General features: G+C 39.8%; 1 protein-coding gene across 4 annotated transcripts in view; it reads right to left on the bottom strand.

Annotated features, from left to right (window-relative positions):
* LGI1 (leucine rich glioma inactivated 1) overlaps positions 1 to 23,836 on the bottom strand; it is a 31,316-nt gene extending 7,480 nt beyond the window's left edge. The window contains exons 1-5 of one of the 4 annotated variants that reach the window (XM_075758252.1): positions 23,701 to 23,836; positions 4,740 to 5,189; positions 4,285 to 4,356; positions 245 to 316; positions 70 to 141 (exon numbers count right to left, since the gene is read on the bottom strand). In XM_075758252.1, coding sequence (XP_075614367.1) covers positions 70 to 141; positions 245 to 316; positions 4,285 to 4,356; positions 4,740 to 4,930 — 407 coding nt within the window. In that variant the 5' untranslated portion in view covers positions 4,931 to 5,189; positions 23,701 to 23,836. Of the gene's footprint in view, positions 1 to 69; positions 142 to 244; positions 317 to 4,284; positions 4,357 to 4,730; positions 5,331 to 23,700 lie in introns of those variants that run through there. The other 3 variants (XM_075758250.1, XM_075758254.1, XM_075758253.1) reach the window with 3 other exon arrangements.
* Between the last annotated feature and the right edge of the window lie 101 nt (positions 23,837 to 23,937).

Here is a 23,937-nt window from a genome sequence, read left to right as displayed (position 1 = left end):
ATTAAACAACACAGTGGTTCGGTTACTATATTAAATATACCAAGCAATATATTCAACCACTTTACTTACAGGTGAATTAAAGATTTCAGTCCTCTGAAAGTATTTCTTGAAATTGACTTAATGCTGTTGTTCTCTATGAACCTGTAACGGGTCGTAAAGTCATTCTGGTCAAAGCAATGCCTGGAACTCGGAAGCCCACCCACTCTATTCAATAATGCCAGGAAATATACTTTTGTCCACTCACAAATATTCTAGATGAGGAAGGCCCATGAAAGCATCATCACTAATAACATCAAAAGTGTTGGATGTAAACAACCTGTGTAAAGAGATGCAAAACAGAAGACCATTAGGTTATTAGCATCTTTAGAAAACGGTTCAGCAAGCCATGGTAGGCCAAATTGTCACTGCCTGGTTTCATGGTTTTGTCTGTGCAAGCACTACAGGATTGTAAGGCTGATACATTGCACCATAGTCTGGTGCAAAGGGAAGGAACAAACAACTTGCTTTGCATACTGGGGCCATCCGATAAAATTCCATTGACTTCTGTGGGATGTAAACGTGGGTTTATCATGCCAGTAAAACAATGGGATTGTACAAGCACCACTGGAGACAAACTTGTACGACAATGAAATGTTCAAGTACTGCAGAGGTCTAAATTGTCTTGAAGAACACTTACTTTTGATGATAACATAGGGAAAGTATCCAGCTGGTTAGCCAGACATCAGGTTGAATTTGCACCACTGACAGGCAGGAAAATCCCTTAACATACGAGTTAAACTTGTGAGCATATTTGACCTGAGGGTACTGAGAAGTTACTGAGAAAAAAAAATGGAAAATCTCTTCATTTAGTCGGTGTTCAAATCAGAACTATTTTTAAGACCACATTATACCTGCTGGAGGTAGCTCTTAGCGCGTGCACGTATTTTTCATCCATCTAGCAGTAAAAATACCAGCAACACATTTAATTTTATGTAATTTTGTAAGCATTAAAAGTGGACTAGTATCAATTTTTTCCAGCTTCATTTCTGCTTATATCAGCCATGTTTGCATTTGTCCATTTTAATTCAGCTCTGGTCTGCCACACCCTTAATATGGTGAGGCATTGTCAAGTACGATGAACTTTACCCCAGTGGAATAGTAGATGCGTATCTATATTTTATTCAGCTGGACCTGATGGGTAAATAGATTTACACTGTGACATCCTTAGGCATTCAGGAATGCAAGATTTGCAAGAATGAATTAATACACTTAATAAGTTAATATCTTATTTTGAAGTTTGCATTCAGAATAAATTGCTTGCAGTTGATTCATTTGCTCACTTGGCTGTTGCAGACTGTGCTTCTGCCACTTTAAATATGTTCCTATATAGGTATGCAAAATATAAGCAGGAAATTCTTCCTTTTTGTTAGAAACAATATTTTCTTTCTTAGAGGAAATAAGTATTTTTGTAAAATCTGTGAACCAGAAGACCAATTTAGTAAATCTGCTGCCTGCAACTAATTTTACTTTTCTGATGTGATTTCACTAGATAATTTTTCCTTTTCTGCTCTCTACCCTCCTTGTAATTTAAAGAACAGAGTGGTATCTCTTTAACTAGCACAGCTATTTTAGAGATCACCAGGCTTATAGCATAGGTCTTGCACCTGATGAACTCATTTACCTCCCATCTCGTACCTCCTCCCAATGGCTGTATCATGCATATTTGATGCACAAAGTGGCTTTTCTCGCACTCTCTGACCTCAGACACCAGATTTGCTTGATCTGTGACCCACCAGCTAGCTATTTCTGGGGACAGAGGCTGAAGATACTGCACTGTGACTAGCGACTATATTGCCTAGTAGGAACTGTATGCTGCTAGCAGGTGCGGACCCTGGTGCCATGATTAACTCCCTTCTTTCTGTGGACGTTCATGTCATCAGTTTATAAGGGCACCCTCAGCATGTTGCTGATACACAGAGTTATGAGTGCTGGAGATGAGAGCAGAAGATTTTCTTGACATTTAAGGAACACTCCTGCTGGCACTTCACTGTAGCTGTGTAGGTCTTTCGTATTTTTGTTGTCACATGAAGAGCACAGAGCATACCATCTATACTATTCAAGAAGAAAAGCTCTCCTGGCCTGAGACTTAGGAGTAGTGTTTAGCACAATGAGACCATGACTTTTCCAGAGACCATTGCCACTACTAAAGTAAAAATAGTACCAAATAATTGTAGTGGCAGATATATACCAATCTTAGAAATGTGAAATGTGGAGATACCAACTCACAGTTTAACTCTAAAAATGTAATGCTGGGGGCTATTATGTAAAAATATGTATAGGTTGCTAAATTTTGCTATTGGCTAAATTAAACCTACCAATACAGCTATAATAATGCAAAGCTAAAACTTACTTTAATTTTTAATTAACATGAGTTTTCCATATTCTTATTTCCCTTACTATCTTCTGCCAAAGGTGGAAATTTTTCTTTCCCACTTACAAACTGTTGTATTGTACAATCCTGCTCCTATGGTCTGTGTTCAAGGAGTCATTTGCCTTAGATCCGCAGCCTGACTTTCCAAAGATGGCAAGCAGCTCAGCTACCATGTTAGAAATATATCTGGAAAAGTAATCAGCAGTATTTTTAGAAATGCTAGGTAGCAGAAGTAAGTAATCTGTGGATTGTTTGCACCATTTTAACAGATCTCTTATCAAAGCCAATAATAGAACAAAACCTGCTTTTCTGGGGTCAGAGCTTTTGTTGCAGCATTGATTAGCAGCAGCTTAGAACGAGCATTTCAGTGAAGTATACATCAGATCGTGCAAATTATTACCATTACTAAAATGCCAAAAGCCATCACCAGAGACACAGACCCCACTGCGCCGGGCACTGTAATAACTCAAAATAAAAAGACTGTGTCTGTCCTACTCCACCCTACCCAATTCTGGGTCCCCTGGCAGTGAGATCGCTACGTGTAGGTGGCATATCGTAGCCAAGAGAGATGATGTCCTACTCACTCTCTTCAGATACAAGCTCCACCAATGCTGCTATTTCTTTTTTTTTTCCTTTCAAAGGCCCATTGCAGGAATTATGTGAAATGTGTCCCTTTTGTGATCTGTGACCACCTGGGAAAAGCTGCTCTGAAATAAAGCACCATGGAAAAGCATTTAGGTTTCCATAGTAACCGCATTTACCTATTTACCCTGTATCCAAAATTGTACAGTACGTCTGCACCTCCTTATCAGCTCCACTTGAGGTAGCAGAGTACAGCTAGGGTCAGGGCTTCAGCTATCCGTGCACCAGCAGTGTAATCTAACAGCCGTAGGGCTCCAATACATCAACATTACACCTCTGACCACATCCAGAGTGTGCGGGAAGTCAGCCTGGGACAGACGTCCAATTTTGATTTTGATGAGATGGGGGAGTCTGCCTTGCCGGATTTCTGAGACAAATCTGTGTGTGTGTCAGGCTGGCAGCACATCCACTATAAACAGTTCGGGTTACACCCCCTCTACCTCCGTATAGCTCACAATTATATAATCGTATGCCCACACTTCTAGGAAAGCCTGTGAGCCTGTAAAAATCCTGTACAGAAATGCATCTAATATTTAAACACCCCAAAATATTCTATTTCTGCATATACCTCATCGCAGTATTTGATTTTGAAATAGCTGCCTTTTTTTTTTTTTTAATTGGAAGAAAATCTTCATTACTTTTTTTGGTTTGTTTGGGTTTTTTTTCCCCCAAAGAACATGAAATAACAAATAGGGTCAAATCCAGGCACTACGAAGGCAAAACTCCCACTGAAGTGACTAAACTTCCACAGAAGTCAACGGCAATTTTACATGGAAAGGGACTTCAGGACCTGTCCCACTGCAATGAAGGGCCTGATCTGAGGGGTTCTGAGCTCACAGTCGATGGGAGTTGCAAACGGGCAGCTTTATATTGGGATCAGGCCCCAGGACTGCAGAAAAGAAACAAGAATAGTTGTTGCAATGCTCAAATCCCTACTGTAATGTTACTTAAAGTATAATAAAGATAGCATATGTTCTGTCACTGAAAGCTTCAGCATGTAATCATTCAAAGTAGTACTGACAACAGATAGCCTTGCAAAACACTAAGTAGATACACTTTGAAAAAAATTAAACATGCACTATCTTTCAAATTGCTAAAAAGTCTTCTATTTTGCCATCTAATGAATCTCCTCTTGCTGCTTCTTATAAAATTAATACTGAGACCCTTTCTATCATATTTGTGGATACATATACATTTCACAACAAAAAATGTATCATATAAATATTTCTCACAGAAGCTGCAGAGATGGTGTGAGCAAAAAACTCCCTTCTGGGATTTTAGTAAAAGCAGATCTCACAAAGGATCTGGAAAGAAGAAAAAAACAACCTTATATTAATGTAGTCTCATATATCCATGGTTATAATACTGATCTGGTCATCACAGAGAAATTTATTTATATAAGTAAAAAAAAAAAAAAACCAAAAAAATGAATGTTACAGGTTTCATGTAGTATAGAAGAAGGTATAAAATGGGATGTGTGCACATACACAGACAGACAGACAGACAGATGAAAGAGATGTAAAAATCAGGATTCAAGGATGCAGCACAATTTTAACACATTAGCTGATGATTCTGAATGCTGGAGGTACTCCCTGCAGCAAGCATCCTTCTGTATGCACTGAAAACACCACACATCGTAGTTCATTTTAAATCATAAATTAAAGAACCAAATGCTTACAGCCCTTACAGTGAGATAACATCAGGCGGAACGCTGCGAGGAATAGATCTGGCATTTTCACATAAAGCATTATCTTTGGTACAAGTACACCAGGCAGGACATTTTGGCTTCACTGGTTTCTTCCCTTCAGTCAGCAAAAGCACAGATAAAAGGCAAAAGAAATAAGCAATTCTTCTAAAGGGTCTGCTGGCATTTCCCATTCTTTTGATCCGCTCTCGTTCCAGCCAGTTGAAAGAATATCCCAAAACATGAACAGGGGTTCTTTATTCAGCCATTGGATGTCTTTCTATAAGTCCAGGTCAATATTTGTCTCTGCTTTCCCAACCCTTTTCTTTCTCTTTCACTCTGTTTCTGTAGACAGAAACCTGCAGCTGATCTGTATGTTTCCACTCACTCAGGCAACGTACTGCTCAGAGAAGAGACCTGCGAGGTGCTGTAAGATGGGGAAAATCCAACCGGCTGAAGAAAAAAAAAAAAAAAAGAGGAAAAAAAAAAGACTTGCATCACCACAAAAACACTGAGCACAACACAGCATTAGATTGCAAAGTGATGTAACTGAGAAATACACTGCTTTCTGTTTTCACAGGGAGGCCCTTTCCCTGTTACCAAAAATAGTACAGCATTATGTTTTGCTGGTGGGTGGGTGAGTGGGTGTGGGGTGGAGTGTATGTGTGTGGGGAGAGAAATCAGTCATCTCTTACTGGATCCCTACAACCTCGTGAACCTTTCAGAATTATGCTTCACATATTGCAAGCAGCAGAAGTAACGGCAGCATCCACAGGAAAATTAAATTGAGTGAAACCATCAAAAGCATTGCTGCAAAAGCTGTGAGATTAATTTTTATCCTTAGCCCTTATTGCACATATTTGTACCACTGAAAAACAAGCTGCCACACATGGAAAATATTACAATGTATGAGAGAATGCCTACAACCGTCATTCCTAAACAAAATATTTTCTCATGCAAAATAGACCCCAACTGCTGCTTTTTTTTCCTTTTCCTTTTTTTTTTTTTTTTTTAAGAAAAAGAACCATTCTTATTTGTTATGTGTTTTCTGAGCTGGTTAAATAAAGTGGATCAAGCACGGTTCAAAATGGTTAACATTAATTAAAAGTTCAAGTTAAAAAATTTGTTTGGAGACTGTTCTGATCATTTTAGATGGAAAAAAGAAAATTGTTATTTAAACACTATCTATGTTAAACCTGTAGTTAAGAATGGACCTTCTTTGAAAAGTGACAGGGTAGGGACAGATCTTGATAGTAATAATGAATTTTTAACTGTCTGGAGGCAGCAATTGAAATTAGTGCTAGGTGCAGTATGAATACTCTGTAAGAAACAGTCCTCAGCCTGAAGACTTTACAGTAAACTACATTAAATATTTTATAGGGAACTTAAGCAGCATCTAAGTGTTATTATATAAAGCACAGTAAGACAAAACTACTGAATGCCAAATAGCTGGAAAGCCATATGGGATGATTTTTTTTTTTTTTCAATATCGGATTGCTATTAGAAGAGTTTTGCGAACTTTAATAGGTCTTGACACATCCCCATCAGACTGGCAGCACTGTTTGCGTTACACAGATAACAGAGTCTACTAGGGTCAACCCAACAGTATGAGCTTTAATACAGTCGTGCTCACCGTTGGCTCCTTCACATAGGTGCTGCCTCCTCACCAGGAGACACCCGTAAGCCAGCTCTCTCTTCATTGCTGGTTACTCCTCTGATTCCACATGGCCACCTGGCTCTGGCCTGTTGCTCCTGCTCTACAGGCCATGAAATCTCAAGCCTAACATTGGGCCATGTCTGTCTTCTTCCAGAACAACACCAGCAAGGCGTAGCACATACCCAGATATGAGTGCCCAGTGGGAATTTCAGGTGCAACGCGTGGAAGATGGCAAAAGGGAACAACAGCCTGCAAAACTGCAAGAAACTCAGCGTACAGACACTAGGCAGGACCCCAACATTACTGAGTCCTTGCCCGGGCGGTGGCTGAGGTCTGTCTCCCTGGGTTGAGAGGAGACCCACAGAGCTCCCACCTGGTGGTGGGACTGCATCCTCTGAGGGACTGGGGATGGCCAGAAAGGTCCAGAAAGCTTCCAGAGGCAGAGGGCTGCCACTAAGGCTCTGCTGGGAGAGGACTCCGGTGCCTGTGCATCAGCACGCTCCCTGCCTGGCACCCATGCCTGCGGAAAAGGGCAGCTCGCACTTTCTCAGCTCCCTCGCTCTCCACGCTGTGCTTTTTTTAAAGCTCTTTATTAATTTAAGTGCGGACCCATGTTTTTGCTCATAAGGAGATCTTCCCTGTCAGCAGTCTCTCCTGAAGCAGGACTGACTTCAACTAGGAGTGACACAGAGCTGCGTTGTTCCTGAGCCTTTCCACCTTCTGTAAGAAAACGGTACAGAATTACAGTAACCAAAGCACTGAAATCATTATAAAGCAAATGTTGATGCCTTCCCCTGGGTACAAAGGTTACTTCTTGCTCTGGAAATGATTTAATTGTACGACTAAGAAGGGAGCTGGATGTGTGGGACTTGCGTAAGTAGGGTACACTATCTTCTCCCCTCTGAGATGTCCAAAAGCATAGACTTTGCTGAGGCGAGAACAGAAAATTCTCTAACTTTTTGCTGAAAGAGAAGAGGCCTGTTGTTGTTTGTTTGTTTATTCCTGGCAAAGCTACCCATTGCCATGGCAATATTTTGCCATTGATGGTGTAACCCCGTGTTTCATTTCCTTCAGCTCATTCACTGAAATCCACCATCAATTACTTAGGCATTTCTCTTTAGTTAATACTCCAGCCACATTGTGAACCTCCTGAAAACTTTGCAGTGTAGCGGTTTTTCAGTAACAAAAGCACATTCTGCAATAGGGCAGTAACCTGACTCCAGTTTCATCCTTGCAGAGAACGGCCTGGAAGTTAGTTTTCTATTCCAAACTACATGCCAGAACAACCGCTTTTTCCAAAATTGCAAATATTATGAATATTTATAACAGCTCTGTGAAAAGAGAGGCATAAATCAAATTTTCCAGGGTCCTTTTGTGCCAAGCTTGGTATCTCATTTCTTGCCATGTAGTAGTTTAAAAACAAATTGGTTCGTGGATTTTCAGTGGCATAGCTGCTCTCCAGCCATTGCAACATTTGGCTCACCCTCACCTCTGCCACCGGTGTTTGTTTTCTGGCTAACAGAGCGGGCGATTGCCTGCAGTGCCCACGGCCCAGCGCCTGCCCCGTGGTCCTGGCGAGCTTGTTTTCGCTGGTGTTTCACGTACTGGTTAGGCACAATGTGATTAAAAATTTCTTTATTTTTCTTTCAGCAAGGTTTCGGCAGGAGGCAGGAGGGATGAGGGAGCTGCGGCTCGCGTCACTCGGTCTGCTTTCCATCATTTGACAACGTCTTAGCTGAAAAATCTTCACCTCGCCGTGCAGCGGAGGTGCTGGCTGGCGGACATGTTCCAGTACGGGCAGGGACGTACCGTGCTCCTGGCTGCCGCCGTGGGCTCGGTTTCGGTACCGAGAAGGCCCGCGGGTCCCCGACACGGACCTAAGCGAGGCCGCCGGCACAACGGCCTGGCCGCCCGGGCCGCGGGGCCTGCCGGGGCCGCCCTCAGCCGCGCCGGTATCCCAGCAACCCACCGCGCCGGTATCCCAGCAACCCACCGCGCCGCGGCCCCGCTCCCCCCCGGGCCCGGCGGCGCCTCCCGGGCCCTTGGTTGCGCTCTCGCCGTGCCGCTTCGGTTCAGCCGGAGCGGGGCTGAGGGGTAGCCCCGGAGGCCGAGAAGGCGGGGAGGGAGGGTGGTGTGAGCCCTGGCTTCCCTTTCTCTTTCCCCTCGCTGCTCCGGTGCCCTGTGAGGATGTCTGCCCTCTTGGTAACACGGGAGCATCATCCGTCGCTGTGCTGGGCAGAGCGGAGTTTTGTATTATTTCCTGCACTGTATTAATATGCTGTGATATTTCACCTCTTTCATTTTGACCAGAGCTAAGTAAGCCTTAGCGACTGATTATTTCCCACATATTTGCTCTATATGGTAAGAATCAAATTTCTTCCAGTGTATCCAAATTGTTTGGTAACCACAATTTTTTTATAATAATCAACCATCTAATAACAAGCTTGGTGCAGGTATCTGACAGTCAAAGACACATTTGCTAGTTGTCAGTGGAGCTATTCTCCACCTAGCATTACTCACATTCTTTGGTCAGACTCAGCACAACTTTTGTAGTTTGGTTTCTAGAGCAAACATGCATTCATTATTAGTAGTATTTACTAAAAATACATTTTTAGCAAGTATTCTCAAATATCTTGTTACAACACGAATACTTCTATAAGTAAACCTGTTTGCTAAAATATTTGAGGAAAGCAAACACAGTCAGAACATAGAGCCAAAAATTATTTTTAAAAATATTTAAGACTTTTTGAGGGATTAACTCTGTTGCACTGACTATAATTGCATATTTGCATTAGCCCAATATGTTTTTGTTACCAACATACAATAAAATTTCAATAAGCTTCTTGCAGTTTCATGCTGACTACATTTCCCTTTGCAGATACATCTACTGTTAGAGTCATCCTTTATTTCATCCCGCATTTAGAAAATTGTGTTGCCTTTCTATGCTCAGGATGAGCTGCCTGCACATATGTGGCCTAATCCAAAAGCCACTGATGGTGATGGTGAGACTTTCATGAACTTTGCTGTGCTTGGTGTTAAGCCCATAATATTACACCACACAGATAGTCCGAATCACACCCCAACATTCGTGAGTCTCCTAAAGAACAAAACACTGTCATTGCTATGTTACCACTGTGTTTGGAACAGAAGGATTTTGAGATCAAAGACTCCTACAAACATCTCATGAGTCTGAGTTTTCGCTATCCCAGCGCCGCCCTTTGAACAAATTCTGCAGCAAATGGCAAATTTAAAGCAGCTGAGACCGAGGCTGCACTTTCAATAAACAAAACCACCTCTTGTGAATTCTAAACAGTTCTGAAAAGACTATGCTTCCTGGTGGATCTGGCACCACGAGCCATTGCCAGGAAGAGGCCTTCTGCAGGTTAGGCATAATGGGAGTTGAGATGCCTTTACAATAGCTTGTAGCACAGACTAGCTTGGGAATGATCACAGGGCTGCCCAGAAGTTTTTATTTGGAAAGTTCTTCTGACTTTGCCCTGTCCTGTCTATACAGGTCTGTATTACGGATATCCTTCTTTATTACACCACAAGAGTTTCATTAAGAGCGGAACAACCAGGCCAGTCCCAGTGTCAAAAAGCTGAGGAAATGACTAGTTAATTGCTGCCAACTTTAGAGGAAAGAAAAACTCGGAGGGTGGTCTCCTTTCCCTTGCATAAAGTAGCCAGTTCACCCTGGAGTTAGAAGGGATCACCTCTGAAGAGAGACAGGTCTTAGCTCTCATGGCCAAAATTACATGGTGATGCAGAACACCTACTCCACTGAGCATGTCCTGGCGAGTGTGCAGGTGGCTCGAGAGCTGCTTGCTGGCTAAGGTACACCAGAATTTGACCAATGACCAAAGTATGTCAGGAGAGATGTTTGTCACCCGAACTGCCATTCTTTAAGACAGTAAAGATACATAATGTATTTCATCCAAAGAGAAGCTAGGCAAAATTAAACTATGTTTAGGTTTTATTTTGTTACAACCAAGGACTTCTGACATCTTTATGATCCTTGATGTTTTATTTTCAATTGCAGGTTTTTACATTGTAAGGAATATTAGAAATTACTTCAGAAGACACTTCACAGCTATAGGATTTCTACCCCTTGTGATTTTTGAAAGGCACTGTCAGGCTGGGAGCAACCTAGAAAAGCCATCTCGTCCAACCTCCTGGGTAACCAAGAGGAATGAAGGCTCAGAAGCAAGATATAAATTATCCAAAATGTCCTGTGTTTTGATATCAGATGACTTTTAAAACAGTATCACAAAATTTAAAGGACCTAATCCATCATCTTTGAACAGCTGATACTGACAATACTGCTAATAATGTGTTCTATGGGATGCCCATTCATGCTGGTCTGACTGTCTTCCAAGGCAGGCAGATAAATGCTACAGCTCGGTAGCTTTACCTTATGTAAGTAAAGAATGGAACAAACTATCCAACAGAAAAATCCATTAACCGTCCTTCAGGTCAGACATGGACATAACTTCAGCTACTGGATTGGCCCTTCACTATGAGAAAGACCCCACGAATCCTACAGATCCTGTTATGTATTGATCCCCAGTTTCCTTCAGGGTTGTCTATTCCTGCTCCTCTGAGTGGGAATGGATGCCTGTATAAATCCCAGAGCTGGGATTCCTCAGCTCTTCCCTAGCTCCTGCCTTCTGTTTTCCAGCAGAGTGGGACCAGTTCCTTTTTCAGGTATTCAAACAGCTCATAAGTTCCACTACAAAGCAGTATGCTTTGCAGCACACAATCCAGTAGCATGAATTGAACTGCTCTCCTGAATACCTGACACTTTTCTCCAGCTCCAAACAAATAATTCCCACTTTGTTTCTATTGTCCGTGTTTTGCCTTGAAAATGCTGACAATGGATATTTAGAGATGGGGTAAGTGAAAACAGCAAACACACAAGCTCAAGAGCAAAAGAGAGCCCAATTCAAAGATGTGTGAAGTTGTGCTACTTCATGGCTCACAGCAGGTACTGAGACCACACCTAATATACAGGGAAGTATTAAGAAAGGAAACAATAAAGAACACCAGGTTTTCACTTGCTGCAGAAATCTGCAGTTTTCTCAAGAAAGCTTTCAAGAAAATTTGCCAGTAGTTAATTTAGACTCTGAGATCAGCACCTCACGTGTGCAGGGTTGGAAATGGGGATGCTTTTCAGCCAGACAACATGCCCATCCACTTCAGTGGGACTGACATCAGCCTCATCACCTAGCATCCTACCATAAGATTAAAGTGCCCTCTATAGGAACCTCTCAAAGAGCAACAGTTTGTTCACATACGCAAGCTACTTTTTTGCCTTTTCCCCCCCTACATGGCCTGATCAGACATTAAAAGCATGATACAGCTGAGAAAATCTATGGTTAATTTATAATTGGAAAGAGTCTCACGACTTCTGAAGAAACTGACGTGGTGATATTGAGAACGCTTTCCTTAATGGGAGGGTTTCTCTCTTCCCCACTCTTCCATGGGTTCTTGCTGCTGCCCCTTCCACACCTCGCTACTGGTGTTTCTGTCTCTAATGCTACTCTCTACACTGGATCAAATAAATGATCCGTTAAAAGAACAAAACCCTAAACAAACCCAAACCCTTCCAAAACAAAACAAGAACTGATAGGGCCAGAACAAGCAGGCAAGGACACAAGCAGGCAGGGGGCATTGGTTTCACTGAAAAAGTCTAGCGAGCCACATGTTTGAGGGGCAGTTTTGTATTACAAAGGCTCACAAACATTTAAATGAACCATAGGATAGAACTGGTGACAAACTGCCTCAGTCTGGACCAAATAGGACAAAATATGAACCTCATAAAATGCCCTAGTATTTAGCTAGCATTGTTTAAAAGTTATCATCTAACTGGAGGACAGACCCTCAAGAGGTGTATACAAACTGACACTTGATAATTATAATCTGCCAGCCCCTTGCACTATTTATTAATTTAGTAGATGTTTATAGGAGTTATCCTTCATGCCTACAGTAAAAATACAGAGGGATAGAAAATCCAGTCCAGTAAGAACCCTGTATCCGAAACAAAATGTCCCAGATTTTCTAGCATGAGCAAGTGCTTTCTGCAGACCCAAAACAACATACCACTGTCACTGTAGCTAAATGCCATTTAATTGGCAGCTAGAAAAGTCTATAATACATTTCTTCATGGAAAAATGTTTGAGCTCTTCCAGTTTGCCAAGATGCTAATTAAAAACAGACGGCATGTTATAAAATCCTTTCCTTGACCTGTGCTATCTTACATTGCCCTTCTGTACTTTTTTCATGGCATTGGCTCCCTGCAGAATTATTCTAATCTTTATAAACTTGTACTTAATTTTCCTTGTCATTTTGCAGGCAGAAAAAAAGTAACTAAATGTTATATATTTAAATGTACATAGGAAATTTATTTGTTACATGGCAGAGATAACAGGCTTTTGAGGAGAGAATCTTTACTTGTTAAAAACAGAAGGTTTCTATGTCCTGAATAATTCACAATGAAAAAAATCTTAGCGCTACTGAAGTCACTGAAATAGTTCAAGTAAAAGCTTCACTGGACTGCCACTGACATAATGAATTGCACAATGAGAAGTATGTGCCTCATCAAACACATGTTACTGTTTCATCATTGCTAATCAAGATGCTTTACAAAGCTGGGATTTGGATCAGTGCTGAAACATTTTAAGAGGTCACTGGTGATAGCTCCACAAGTATGTTTTACTAATGTTTTTATTGTTCTTAACAATTTAAGCAATTTTGAAAAATACCTTATTTTGGTAAAAGTTAATCCCTTTACCTCAAGCAAATACTAGATCTGCCTGACACCCACCCCACCCTATGGCAGGCACACTGCCACTGCACAAGCCCAGCACAGATTCTCCATCAAGTAAGATACTGCGTCAAGCTGAATGCCTCGGTCCCTTGTCCTTACAAACCACATCCCCCTGCAGAGGAGACTTCAGAGGGCTGAAGAAGTCCAACGCATCTGGTTGCTCATATGCCAACACGCTATTTACTCAGTACAGCTTTAAGAAAGGATTTGCTCTTTTGGCTGCTGGCTCTCTCCCTCTGCAGTGGGAGAGCAAATCCAACACAACATCCTTATCTGAGAACTGGCTGTAGTTTTAAATGTAATTTTTGTAGCAACAGAGAGATACGTGTTTTGGTTATGCCTGCTCAGAAGCTGAAGGATTTTCCCTACCTTGAGTATGATAACATTCACATTTTGAGCTTAAAATGCTTCCCCTATATAACTTTTCTAAGACAACAATCCAAATTCTATACAGCTGACTTTCTTTTAGAAACCAATCACTTTAGGCCTCTGCAAGTTTCCACTGTTGCTGCCCTTGTGATTGAGGCAAAGAGTCATTAAAACTGGAGGGCCTAATTCCCAGCCTCAATATAATACATCAGTAAGAAGTAATAAGCTCCTTCATGAAGCAATATAGCTCCCCAGCTAAATAAAAGGCACACACTACTGATTAAACAAAGGCATGTGTGGCTTTTTTTCTAAGCATTTTTGAAGCAAATGGATAAATATATAAGAGAAAAAGAGAAAGACAAGAAACCAGGAGTGGGGACTCAGAGAGCAGCGGAGACATCACAGAAACCGAGATCCTGGACTCCTGGCATTGGAAAGGGGTCCTGAGAAACATCCCTAGAGAACTTCTTGGAGCAAGCATTGGCTGGAAAGAGCTTGGAGCTGCAAATAGTCTCCTGCTGTTCATTTTGCTCTTCACTCAGGAAAATGAATGCTATACATTCTTTGCAAATAAAGACCAAATCAAATATACCTGATTCCATTAACAATTTATTTTCCTAAACAGAACAATCTGAAACAATAACTTTTTAGAGAGCTGTTCAGGTCAGAAGTAGTAAGAATGCTCTACTTTTTGTTTCTGACACCTCTGCTTCCCCTCAGGGCAAATCTCGCTTCATATACACATTATATATATTAAGATCTCCCCCTCTCTCAAGAGCTATATATAGCTTCTATTCACAGGCGTGCACCACAACCACTTATGAATTCTTTTCATGCTTTACCTGCTGTTTTCAAGGCTGCCCTAATGCTAAAAATAGCTTCACATATTAGAGGAGGGTTGCTATAGATTCAGAATGGGTGATGTTAGGAAGACAGCTAAATCCCTCTTTGCTGAGGACATGGAGGATCCGCGTGGATGTGGCTGATGGGCAGCTGTATTATTATCCGTGAGCCAGGCTCTGGTGCCCTTTCATAAAGACTCTCAGGTTCCAAGGTCGGGATATTTGTGTTGTTCTAAGGCTGCACTGGACTACAAATCAATACAAATCATGGATGTCACCATAAGTTTAACGCTTTGGTTTTCATGCTGTAGTGTTAGATCACAATACAATGGTACCTTCATATATTACTAGCACATTAGCTGCTTTTTAACTGGGAGAACAATTTAATATTCTGTTGTATGGACATATTTTTCTGCAGGCATTGATGTCTCCAGTAAGGAAATATCAAAATGCTTCGCTAGTTGTTCTTACTACAGAGTTGAAAGGATGACAATTCATCATCTGTTTGATTACCTTCAAGACAGCAATGAAACCACATTAAAAAATTGTACTACATACCATTGTTTTGAACTTCTGGCAGTGTGTCCTCTGACAATGCTGACAAAGCTAACGTTAATTTTGGAAGTTACCTCCCTGTCTACAATTTAATGGATAGTGCAAATGAAAAACTGCTTATACGTAACTTTCCAACTCATATACTGCATAAAAGAGTGAAGTGTGCTATAGATAAGTGTCACTTGATTGTTAAGGTTATGAAACCTGTTCTTAAAATTTGTCTGGCAAAAAGTTTTGGAATTATAGGAAATATTCTACATGTTCAAGCTTGACAAAGTAAAAGTTTTGAGGACTGTCTCTAGAACATAGTTATCTCTATAGTCTGTAAAAAGCATCTTAAAAGCAGCTTTTAGAAATCACTTTTCTACATATCACTGGTTGCATCCTTTCAGAATGATGATCAGATTAATGAAGATACAAAAGTGTCTGAATAAGACTTACTTTTCTTTCATAATGTAAAATCCTTCCAGGTGGTAACAAGTGATCTTGAATTTGAAGACAAGATACATGAGTTAAAGAACAAGTCACAAGAAAGAGTGGATGGCAAAATATTGGTCATTAAAGTAACTCCTACCTAGAAACATGGGAGTTTTATTCCACAGTATGCATTAGCTCCTAAACATGTAATAAACCAGGTTGGTTTCTGTATAGAGAATACCTTAAACTTACTCAGCTACTTTAACTTCCTCCAAAATTAGGTGATTTTAGAAAATTACAATGAAAAGTTGAAGCTTGACAGAAAATTGTTTGCATGAGAAAGATTAGTCGAATTTAATATTTCATCTCCAAATACTAATTTTCCTAGTTCTTAAAACTTGTGGATGGATTATGACCACATCTAAGATAAAACAGGTAGTCAGAAGAATATTTTCCTTTTGTTAACAGACTCAGATTATAGAAACCTGCCAAATACTGACTCTGTTAAGGCTGAGGTTCAAATAAGTTAGTGATACAGTGAAAGGGTGGCATGGATTGACTAAAACAAGATTATTAAAATATATTAAAACAGATCCTAATATAGCTTTACATAATACAATCCATCTTTTAAGAACTGGCTATTTGAGGACAGTGTAATGTAAACTCGAGAGAAAATTCCATGATAAGCTAAAGGAAATGTTTTTTCACTCGAATCTCACTTCACTTCCTGACCCCTATCTTTCATGTGGTTATATTTTATTTCCATTCAAGAAAGCCAGTCATCTAGATACATATCTGTTAACATTTTAACATATCACTTGCATATTGAATGTGGTTTCAGCAAGTAGCAGGATCTCCCCCTAGGTATAAGCTGGAATATTTATTTTTATTTGTTATAGATACTCTCCTCAGCAATGTTTTGAGTCTGCCGTTTTTACTTCTAGAGTTGTGGATATTGCACAGCTCAGTGTTACTGGCTATAAATAACATACACATAACAAGCTTGATATTTAAAACCAAGTTAGCCTAATTGTTCCCCCTTTGGATAGTTATCCTTCCTGTTCCACTTATGTGCCATGGAATGAATAGTATCCTGGCAATACTTTCAATAGAAGGGTAGACGGTGTTTCAGTACTTTATGTCTGAATGATATTGGTGATGAAATAACACAAAATTGTATTTAATTTGAAATATAACCCCTATTATTTCCAAAATCTGGCAATCAGTAGTATACTTTTACTAAAGAAAGGTCTGTTCTAGCAGAATTGCTAATGGTATTATTAATTAAATGAGGTCTCACAATAGTACTCTATAAGCATGTTCATAAAAAAGTGGAATAGGAATTTTTACTGATTCATCCTATTTCACTGCTAAGAGCAGCCTCTCCATATCCTTGTATCCTTCAGTTTCCACTGAATGATCAGCTATTGATAACTTCAGCCCACATACTATCAGCCTCTACATGAAGTTACCGTACTACTTTACTATGTACGTAATCTCACTGAAATCATAAAGTAGTATGAGGGTTGATTCTGGTGTCATTATGCCCTATTATGCCATTATACCTTATTTTTTTTTCATCTCTCTGTAAGATTCCAAACACTTGACTATACCACTGTTTATTGCAAATAATCTCCACTATGAAATACTTTCTTAGCTTTAGGACAAGCAGTGGAAAACAGAGTGATGAACACACCTGACCAGCTGCATAGTACAGTTTGCAGGACTGACCTTCTTGATTCCTGGATTAAGATCTCAACTTTTGGCTAAGCAACACATCTGTAAAAGCACAGGTGCTTTCTGGAACATGTATGCAGGAATAAGACCTTATTTTTTTATTACATTATATCTTAGACTCAGACTCTGAGACACCTTTCTTTTCCAGGTTTTCTATGCCAGATCCATGAGCAGTGCTTTACTGCTTTTATGACTCCAGGTAGTGACTCTAGATTCCATACATTCAACTGTAAATGATTTGTACCTTGCCTCAATTCCCATCATAAGTGAATTATTATGAATATATATACATGGTAGTCATTATGCACAAAAATGCATATCAGGAAATGAGGGAATGCGTATCTTTTCCACTATGATTTAAAAGTACAATGCACTATAATTTTGCTCACATGTTCTTTTTATTTTCACAAAACAAATCCAGTGGGAAACAATATACCTTAAAGAAAATGAGTATACTGCTTGTTTGTTGGTTGGGGGTTTTATTTCCACTTTGCTATATTTTCCCTGTCTCTTGCTTATTATTTTCTTTCATTTTCCCCTCTCATAATAACTCTATTATCAAACTGAAAAAAAACAGGTTTCCCTTTTTCTTGGATTTATGTATTTGAACGCAGTCAGTCACTTTCCACCATAACAAATCCAGACATAAAAGTAGGATTAAACATTCTTTGCTCTCTTAGGAAAATGCTCATACTTTGGGGAATTTAAGCATAATGTACTTCTAAAATCTCCACAAATGAAAGCTGGAACACACTGAAGGAGTTAGTTTCTGTATTCCATTTATTTCAATGCAGGATGATAAAACTAAGAAGTAGTATTTTGTGCATATTGATAATTACTTTTTAATTAAAATTCTTGATAGGCTGAAGTCACTGTACTTGTTTATGCATGCCTACATGCATATGTAATCTTTTCATAAGCTTTGTTCTCAGCAGAGCTGCGAGACTAATCTCTGGAGACCAAAATTACATGCCACACAACAAACGTGGCACCAGTAGTGACAATTAAAGGACAATAGACAGGAGTCTACATAATATATCTCTAGGGGATTTATTAGGTAAAATTCTTTACTTTTTGTCAAAAAAAACCCCAACTGTAGAGATAATATGGGAGGTTGCTTCCATGAATTATTTTTTTATACAAGTCTGCTTTATTATTTCCATAACTGAATCAGTCTTTATAGGGTCATACTGACTTTATTTACTATACATATATTAACAAGGGCTTGCAGCTTAGTGTATTTTAATGATATTTTTTAAGTTTGCAGAAATTTTAGGATCAAGGTTGTTGCCATGAGTGTTCCCTTAATTGCAACAGAATGAATGAATGGAACAATCTGGTTTTCAAGTTATTATAAGATTCTTACATAACTCTCTATTCATAGTCAAGAAAACTAAAATAGATGTTAGAAATTAAAAGTTATAAGTCTTCATTTATCTGTGATTCATTAGCAATGAATGAAAGAATTTCCTCATATTTTTCTTCTTGGAGATTTTCACATCAACTGGAAGCTTCAACTCCATTTTTAATAAAAGCCTTTGATTTTTTTTTTCTCGTATCAGCAAAACAAGCTTAACCTGGAATTTGAGATGAGTACTGTCCTCTTCTTGAGCATTGGATTAGTGTTTATAAAACTAATTCCCAAACTTTGGTCTCAAAATATTCTGTAGACAGCCAACAGAACCACTGCCTTCAGATAAAAGTCTGACACTCCACTAGGCAATAAGTAGCTGTGGAGGTTTGGTGTGATGTGTTCACCCTAGAAGTACAGGAACCTGGAATAAGAAAGGTCCATGGGTCAAATTCTACTTCATGCAGCCTTCTAAAATTCCATTGTCTGTCAGTTCTGCCTTTACCTATACAGAATCAGGGCCAGATTTTCAAAAGAACCAAGTTTTCCAAATTGTTTATCATGTTGGAAGCCTTAGTGTTCTAGAAATTCTGTATCTACATGGTGTATTTGACATTGATCTCCAATGGTATTAAACAGGAATAATTAAGAGGAAAATTTCCACCGATAATTGGAATTTAGGAAATTCTATATTCTTATAATAGGATTAGATATCATATTATTATCTCTATTTTATTTTATTAACAAATACAATGCAATACAATGATTGCAGTTACTTACACAAAGATCTGGGATTTTGGAACAAGGGAGGAAACTGATGAACAATCAGATGCTATTTTTTCAAAGGCACTTTTCTGACAATGATTACACACTGAAACAGTAATTGCAACTCCAAAATAGCATAAAACAGCACAGCTGTTCTTGAAATAATGGACATAGCATGAGCTTGTCTATGATATTTTTTGTAACTGACTCTATACAGGAAAAAAATTTAAATCCAGAAGTGCTTTTATTTAATAAATTAACAGCCAAACAAATAAAACTTCATTTGCCTTTTAGCACAACAACATTGACATCTAGTGGCTAGTTAAACTACACATTTGATATCCTTTGTATGACGAAAAATGTGGAACACACCATTTATGAATTTGACAAAATAAATACGCATTTCAACAGCCTGCTCTCTTTACATAACCTCTAGATGATTACAGAATGACGGTAGTCTTTAATGACTAGTCTGGAGTGACCAGTCCCAGTGATGGGAACTGCTGAGCGTGAGCCATTGCCCCACAGCACAGCCCCACATGTTTTTCTTGACTGCCAGGAAGTCTTGGGCTTGGGAGTCACCTGGCTACCTGAAGTATATACCTTGCTCGGGCCTTGTGGGGAGGCACAGTGCATCCCTAAAGCTGTACACAGGTACATCTAGAAGAAGAACTACACTTACGGAATGTAATGTTACTGGCATATGTGAAGATCCATTTTTAGTTCTACTTGCTTTTCTACAAATTACTAGAGGACTTCAGATAGAGAGAGATGAAAATCAGGAACATGACAGATGCCATGAAACTGTTCGTACTATGAAGACATGAAAATAAATGATTTGGCAACTTACTTCATAGACATGTAGAAGATAAGAAGGTGCCAATATCAAATACTGTTAGAAAGTCTAATTTCCTCATTTTTCAACAAAATAACTGAATTAATGGAGAATGGGGAAAGATTAGACATGATAAACCTCAATGTTACTAGCATTTTTGATGTTTCCAGATTACTTCCTCATAATCAAACTCAAATGTAGTCATACATATCCCCTGCAAACAGCTCTTATAATGGATATGGTTGTCAGTGACCGCCTTGCCCTTGCTCTCTGTACCAGTGGTAGCTGCCTCTTCTGGCCTGCTGGCAAAGCTGCCTGATTTGCTTCATTAAAAATTGGACCGATCTTTTAATCAGCTAACCAAACTAATTTTGACCAGACAAATCAGAGGTTGTTGAGTTTAAGCAACTTTACCAGAAGATCTTAGGAGGCAATGATCTCCTGCAGGAAGGTTGAGGTATTTCTTCCTAGCTAAACACTGATTAGGACTAAATGGCAGTGCTTTGTGTTTCTTAAAAAAATATAGAGAAAGCTGAGTCTGAGGAGCAATAAAACATATAAGAGCGCTCAAAAATGTAACCTATATGGAAAGGATAAAATATTTTTATTTAATTAGCTTCAAAAGGGAAGAATGCAGGCATATATGTCTTCTAGTATGTAAAGATTTGTTATCAAAATGATTCTTGCCTTCTGTATCAACTACTGTAGGGCATTAAGAAATTATCTGAAGTAGCAACAAAGATTTATCTTAGATACTAGGGAAAAAACCACAGCCCTATATACCTAAGAGGTTAATAGATTAAGCTATTTATGCTGTGAAATCTCCTATACTGTAAACTTTTAGGAACAGCCCCATCCCTGGAAACATTCAAGGTCAGGCTGGACAAGGCTCTGAGCAACCCGATCTAGTTGAACATTTCCCTGTTCATTGCAGGGGGGTTGGACTAGATGACCTTTAAAGGTCTCTTCCAACCCAAATTATTCTATTATTCTCAGTATGTTAGGTATGGTCCTTTGAATTCTGCATCTTCAGGATTTAATACCTTCTTTTGGTACATACACATTGATAAAAGTACCCTCTGTAAAAATATGGGGAAATTAAATAAATAAATGACTAGGTTGCTTAAGTAAACATAATGCTACCCCCAAATGATAAGAAAGGTCAGAGGTCTGTCCTGAACACACATCCCAGATGTTAAAATGTACATTTCACTCTCCAGTACAAATGCCATGATTCAATATGCATTCATAATGATGTCAGCAACAGTTTTATCACCCATTTAATGAATTTGAATGGCTGAGAAGTGGCAAATTCAATCAAATAAAACTAGTCCTTTTTGTCTAGTTTTTTGCGTATTGAGGCTATCTCCACAGTCTGCATAATATGATCTGTAATTACACAGGGGATTGAAGAAGATAGTATGAATGTAAATACAGAGAAGCCAGTGAACTCCTGGGAGTATTTCAGAATCATGGACATTGTATTATTAAGAAAATGCCTGGGAAGAATTTTGAGGGGAAGAAATTTCCATTTCTTCCTCCCAAAACTTCCTACAGAAGTGTTACACTGAGTCATCAGAAAAACCAAGCAATTAAAGTTGAGTAAAGAATATGTCAATAATTTGAAAACTTGGGAGAGAAAAGATTTACTTCTTCAAGGTTTTAAAATCATGTCTGACAAGCTTTTCTGGATACATTAGGTCTCATACTTAGCCCATACTTAGTAAGGAAGAACTACAGTGATGTTGTCTCCTTTGTGGGCCATGAAGTTCAGGGCTACTGTAATTTAAGAGTACAGTTTCACATTACTGCTAAGCTGATCTAATAGAGAGCTGCTGCTGAAAGGGCCACCCTTGTTTCTCACCTCCCCTTTCCCTCCTGTCCCATCCCTCCATCCTTAACCTTTTTTTCACACCAGCACTGTTACTCATCAGACACCACAGCAGGATAGGCAGAGGAGCTAAACTGGCAGAAAATTAAATACTGCAGTTCAGCAGAAGTGGTCAGACGAGCACTAGTGCCAGTTCAAGAGGAATGCTCTCTTCAGCAGCAGCTAACCCACAGATTCTAACAGAAAACTGTGCTCCTAAGATTTGGTTATACAACCATCGCAACCCAACTTAAAACCATAGCACCTCCCACCCTACAAAGCGTTATGCCCACCTCTTCTTTTTCCCTTATCTTTCAGTGCTGTGGGACTCGGATGAGAGAAGTGTGCTTTTTGGTGTCAAAGCATACTGATGCTAGATTTAAACTATGGAGATACTCCCATAGGATCAAGCTACAATCCATATGCCAAGGGCTAAGGACAGGTCCAGTTTCAATTCCCAATTTATTTAGGAGGCCGTTTCCAATCCACTTCCCCAGCTGTAGCTTACTGTGGCCCTCATATAAAAAGCGGCTAGGTGATGTTTGAAAGCAACACAGGCAGACATCAGAAAAGCATAACACAGTAAGATGAAATTTGCTAGCTGCTATTCTCAGAAAAGCTGTTTATAAAATAACTTCAGCATCCACAACAGCTGCTATAGTTGGACTCACTGCAGAATTTTTCTCTGTCCCAGAAACTTTATTTTTTCTATATGCAGGCTTTTGTGGCCACAGCACAATGCCAAGAGATTCAAGAATTGTAAATCTTCCCTCTACCTTTCCCACTTTTCTTCAAAGTGCATAATCAATGACATGTTGGCCCAGTTTCCAGAATCATGTCAGGATTCATTCACACTAAAGCAGTCTGCCATTTCCGTACAAGAGGAACAACAAAAAGATGCCTGCTATTACAGCTTCATGGGTATACATTATTTATTTTGAGATATTTAAATTATTAATTAGGATAATTCCATTTTTGCAACAGAGTCTTTGCCCTTTAGAGGAAAGAGGCCACATTCAGGACTTCAGCAGAATACTGCATACACTCAAATAAGCATATTGCCTCTCAGTTCTTTTCCACGGGACACTTTAGCATCACCTTTACATCCCTTCAGAGTAATAATAACATGAGTGACACAAATAGTAGGTCAGGAGAAAAAATATTTTTGCTTTTAAAAGTGACATTCAGTAGCCAAAGTAAGAAGGTACACTGTCAACTCTGAAATAATTGCCTCACTGCGTAATAGCAACTCACTACAACTTGTATTTTACAACTTATATATTAAAGTAGTAGTATCTCAATTTTGAAAATTTCCCTGCATTAAGTGGATCAGTGGTTTAAGACTCCAGGAATCAGTAACATGGCTGGAAACTCTGAGACAGTCCAGAAGAAAATATCTGTGACAGATAAAAGCATTTCAGACCTTGGCAGTCAAAATGCTGGTTCAGGTACTGTGCGTCCTGTTTCATGGGAAACAGTATCAACTCCTTGACAACTACTTGCTGTATCTGATGACTTAATGCTGAAGACTGATATTTCCCAGATAGCTTATGAGAAAACAGTTTTAGTTTATAAAGCTCCTTTCTCTGATGCAACCCACAGGCTCCCAAACTCTATCCACCCAGTTGCCGTTGGTCCTCACAGAAACTGGGTCACATACTGCCTTTCCTTCTAACTGCGAGATGCGATTGAAAAGAAGAGAAGCCGCTAAAACATGTGGAAATCAGTGTTACATATTACCTTGCCGAGGCTGCCAGGGCGTTAATACGGCTCTGAACGAGATCTGTGCCGCGGTGAGGGCAGCGCACACACCTACTGCATGAAGCCCGGCCCCGGGGACGCCTGGCAGCTCCCGCCCGCCGAGAAGCACCCTTCTAGGGCCCTTCCTCCCTAAGGAGCCTCCTCCAGACCGACCCCCGCCTCCCCGAGGGACCCTTTCCGCCGGGCTCTCCCCCGCCCCGGTGCCCGCAGTCCGGT

Source organism: Balearica regulorum, chromosome 7 (genome assembly GCF_011004875.1).
Source record: "Balearica regulorum gibbericeps isolate bBalReg1 chromosome 7, bBalReg1.pri, whole genome shotgun sequence".
Classification (NCBI taxonomy): domain Eukaryota; kingdom Metazoa; phylum Chordata; class Aves; order Gruiformes; family Gruidae; genus Balearica; species Balearica regulorum.
The sequence above is the reverse complement of the archived record's forward strand: the minus strand, read 5'-3'. Positions and strand labels throughout refer to the sequence as shown.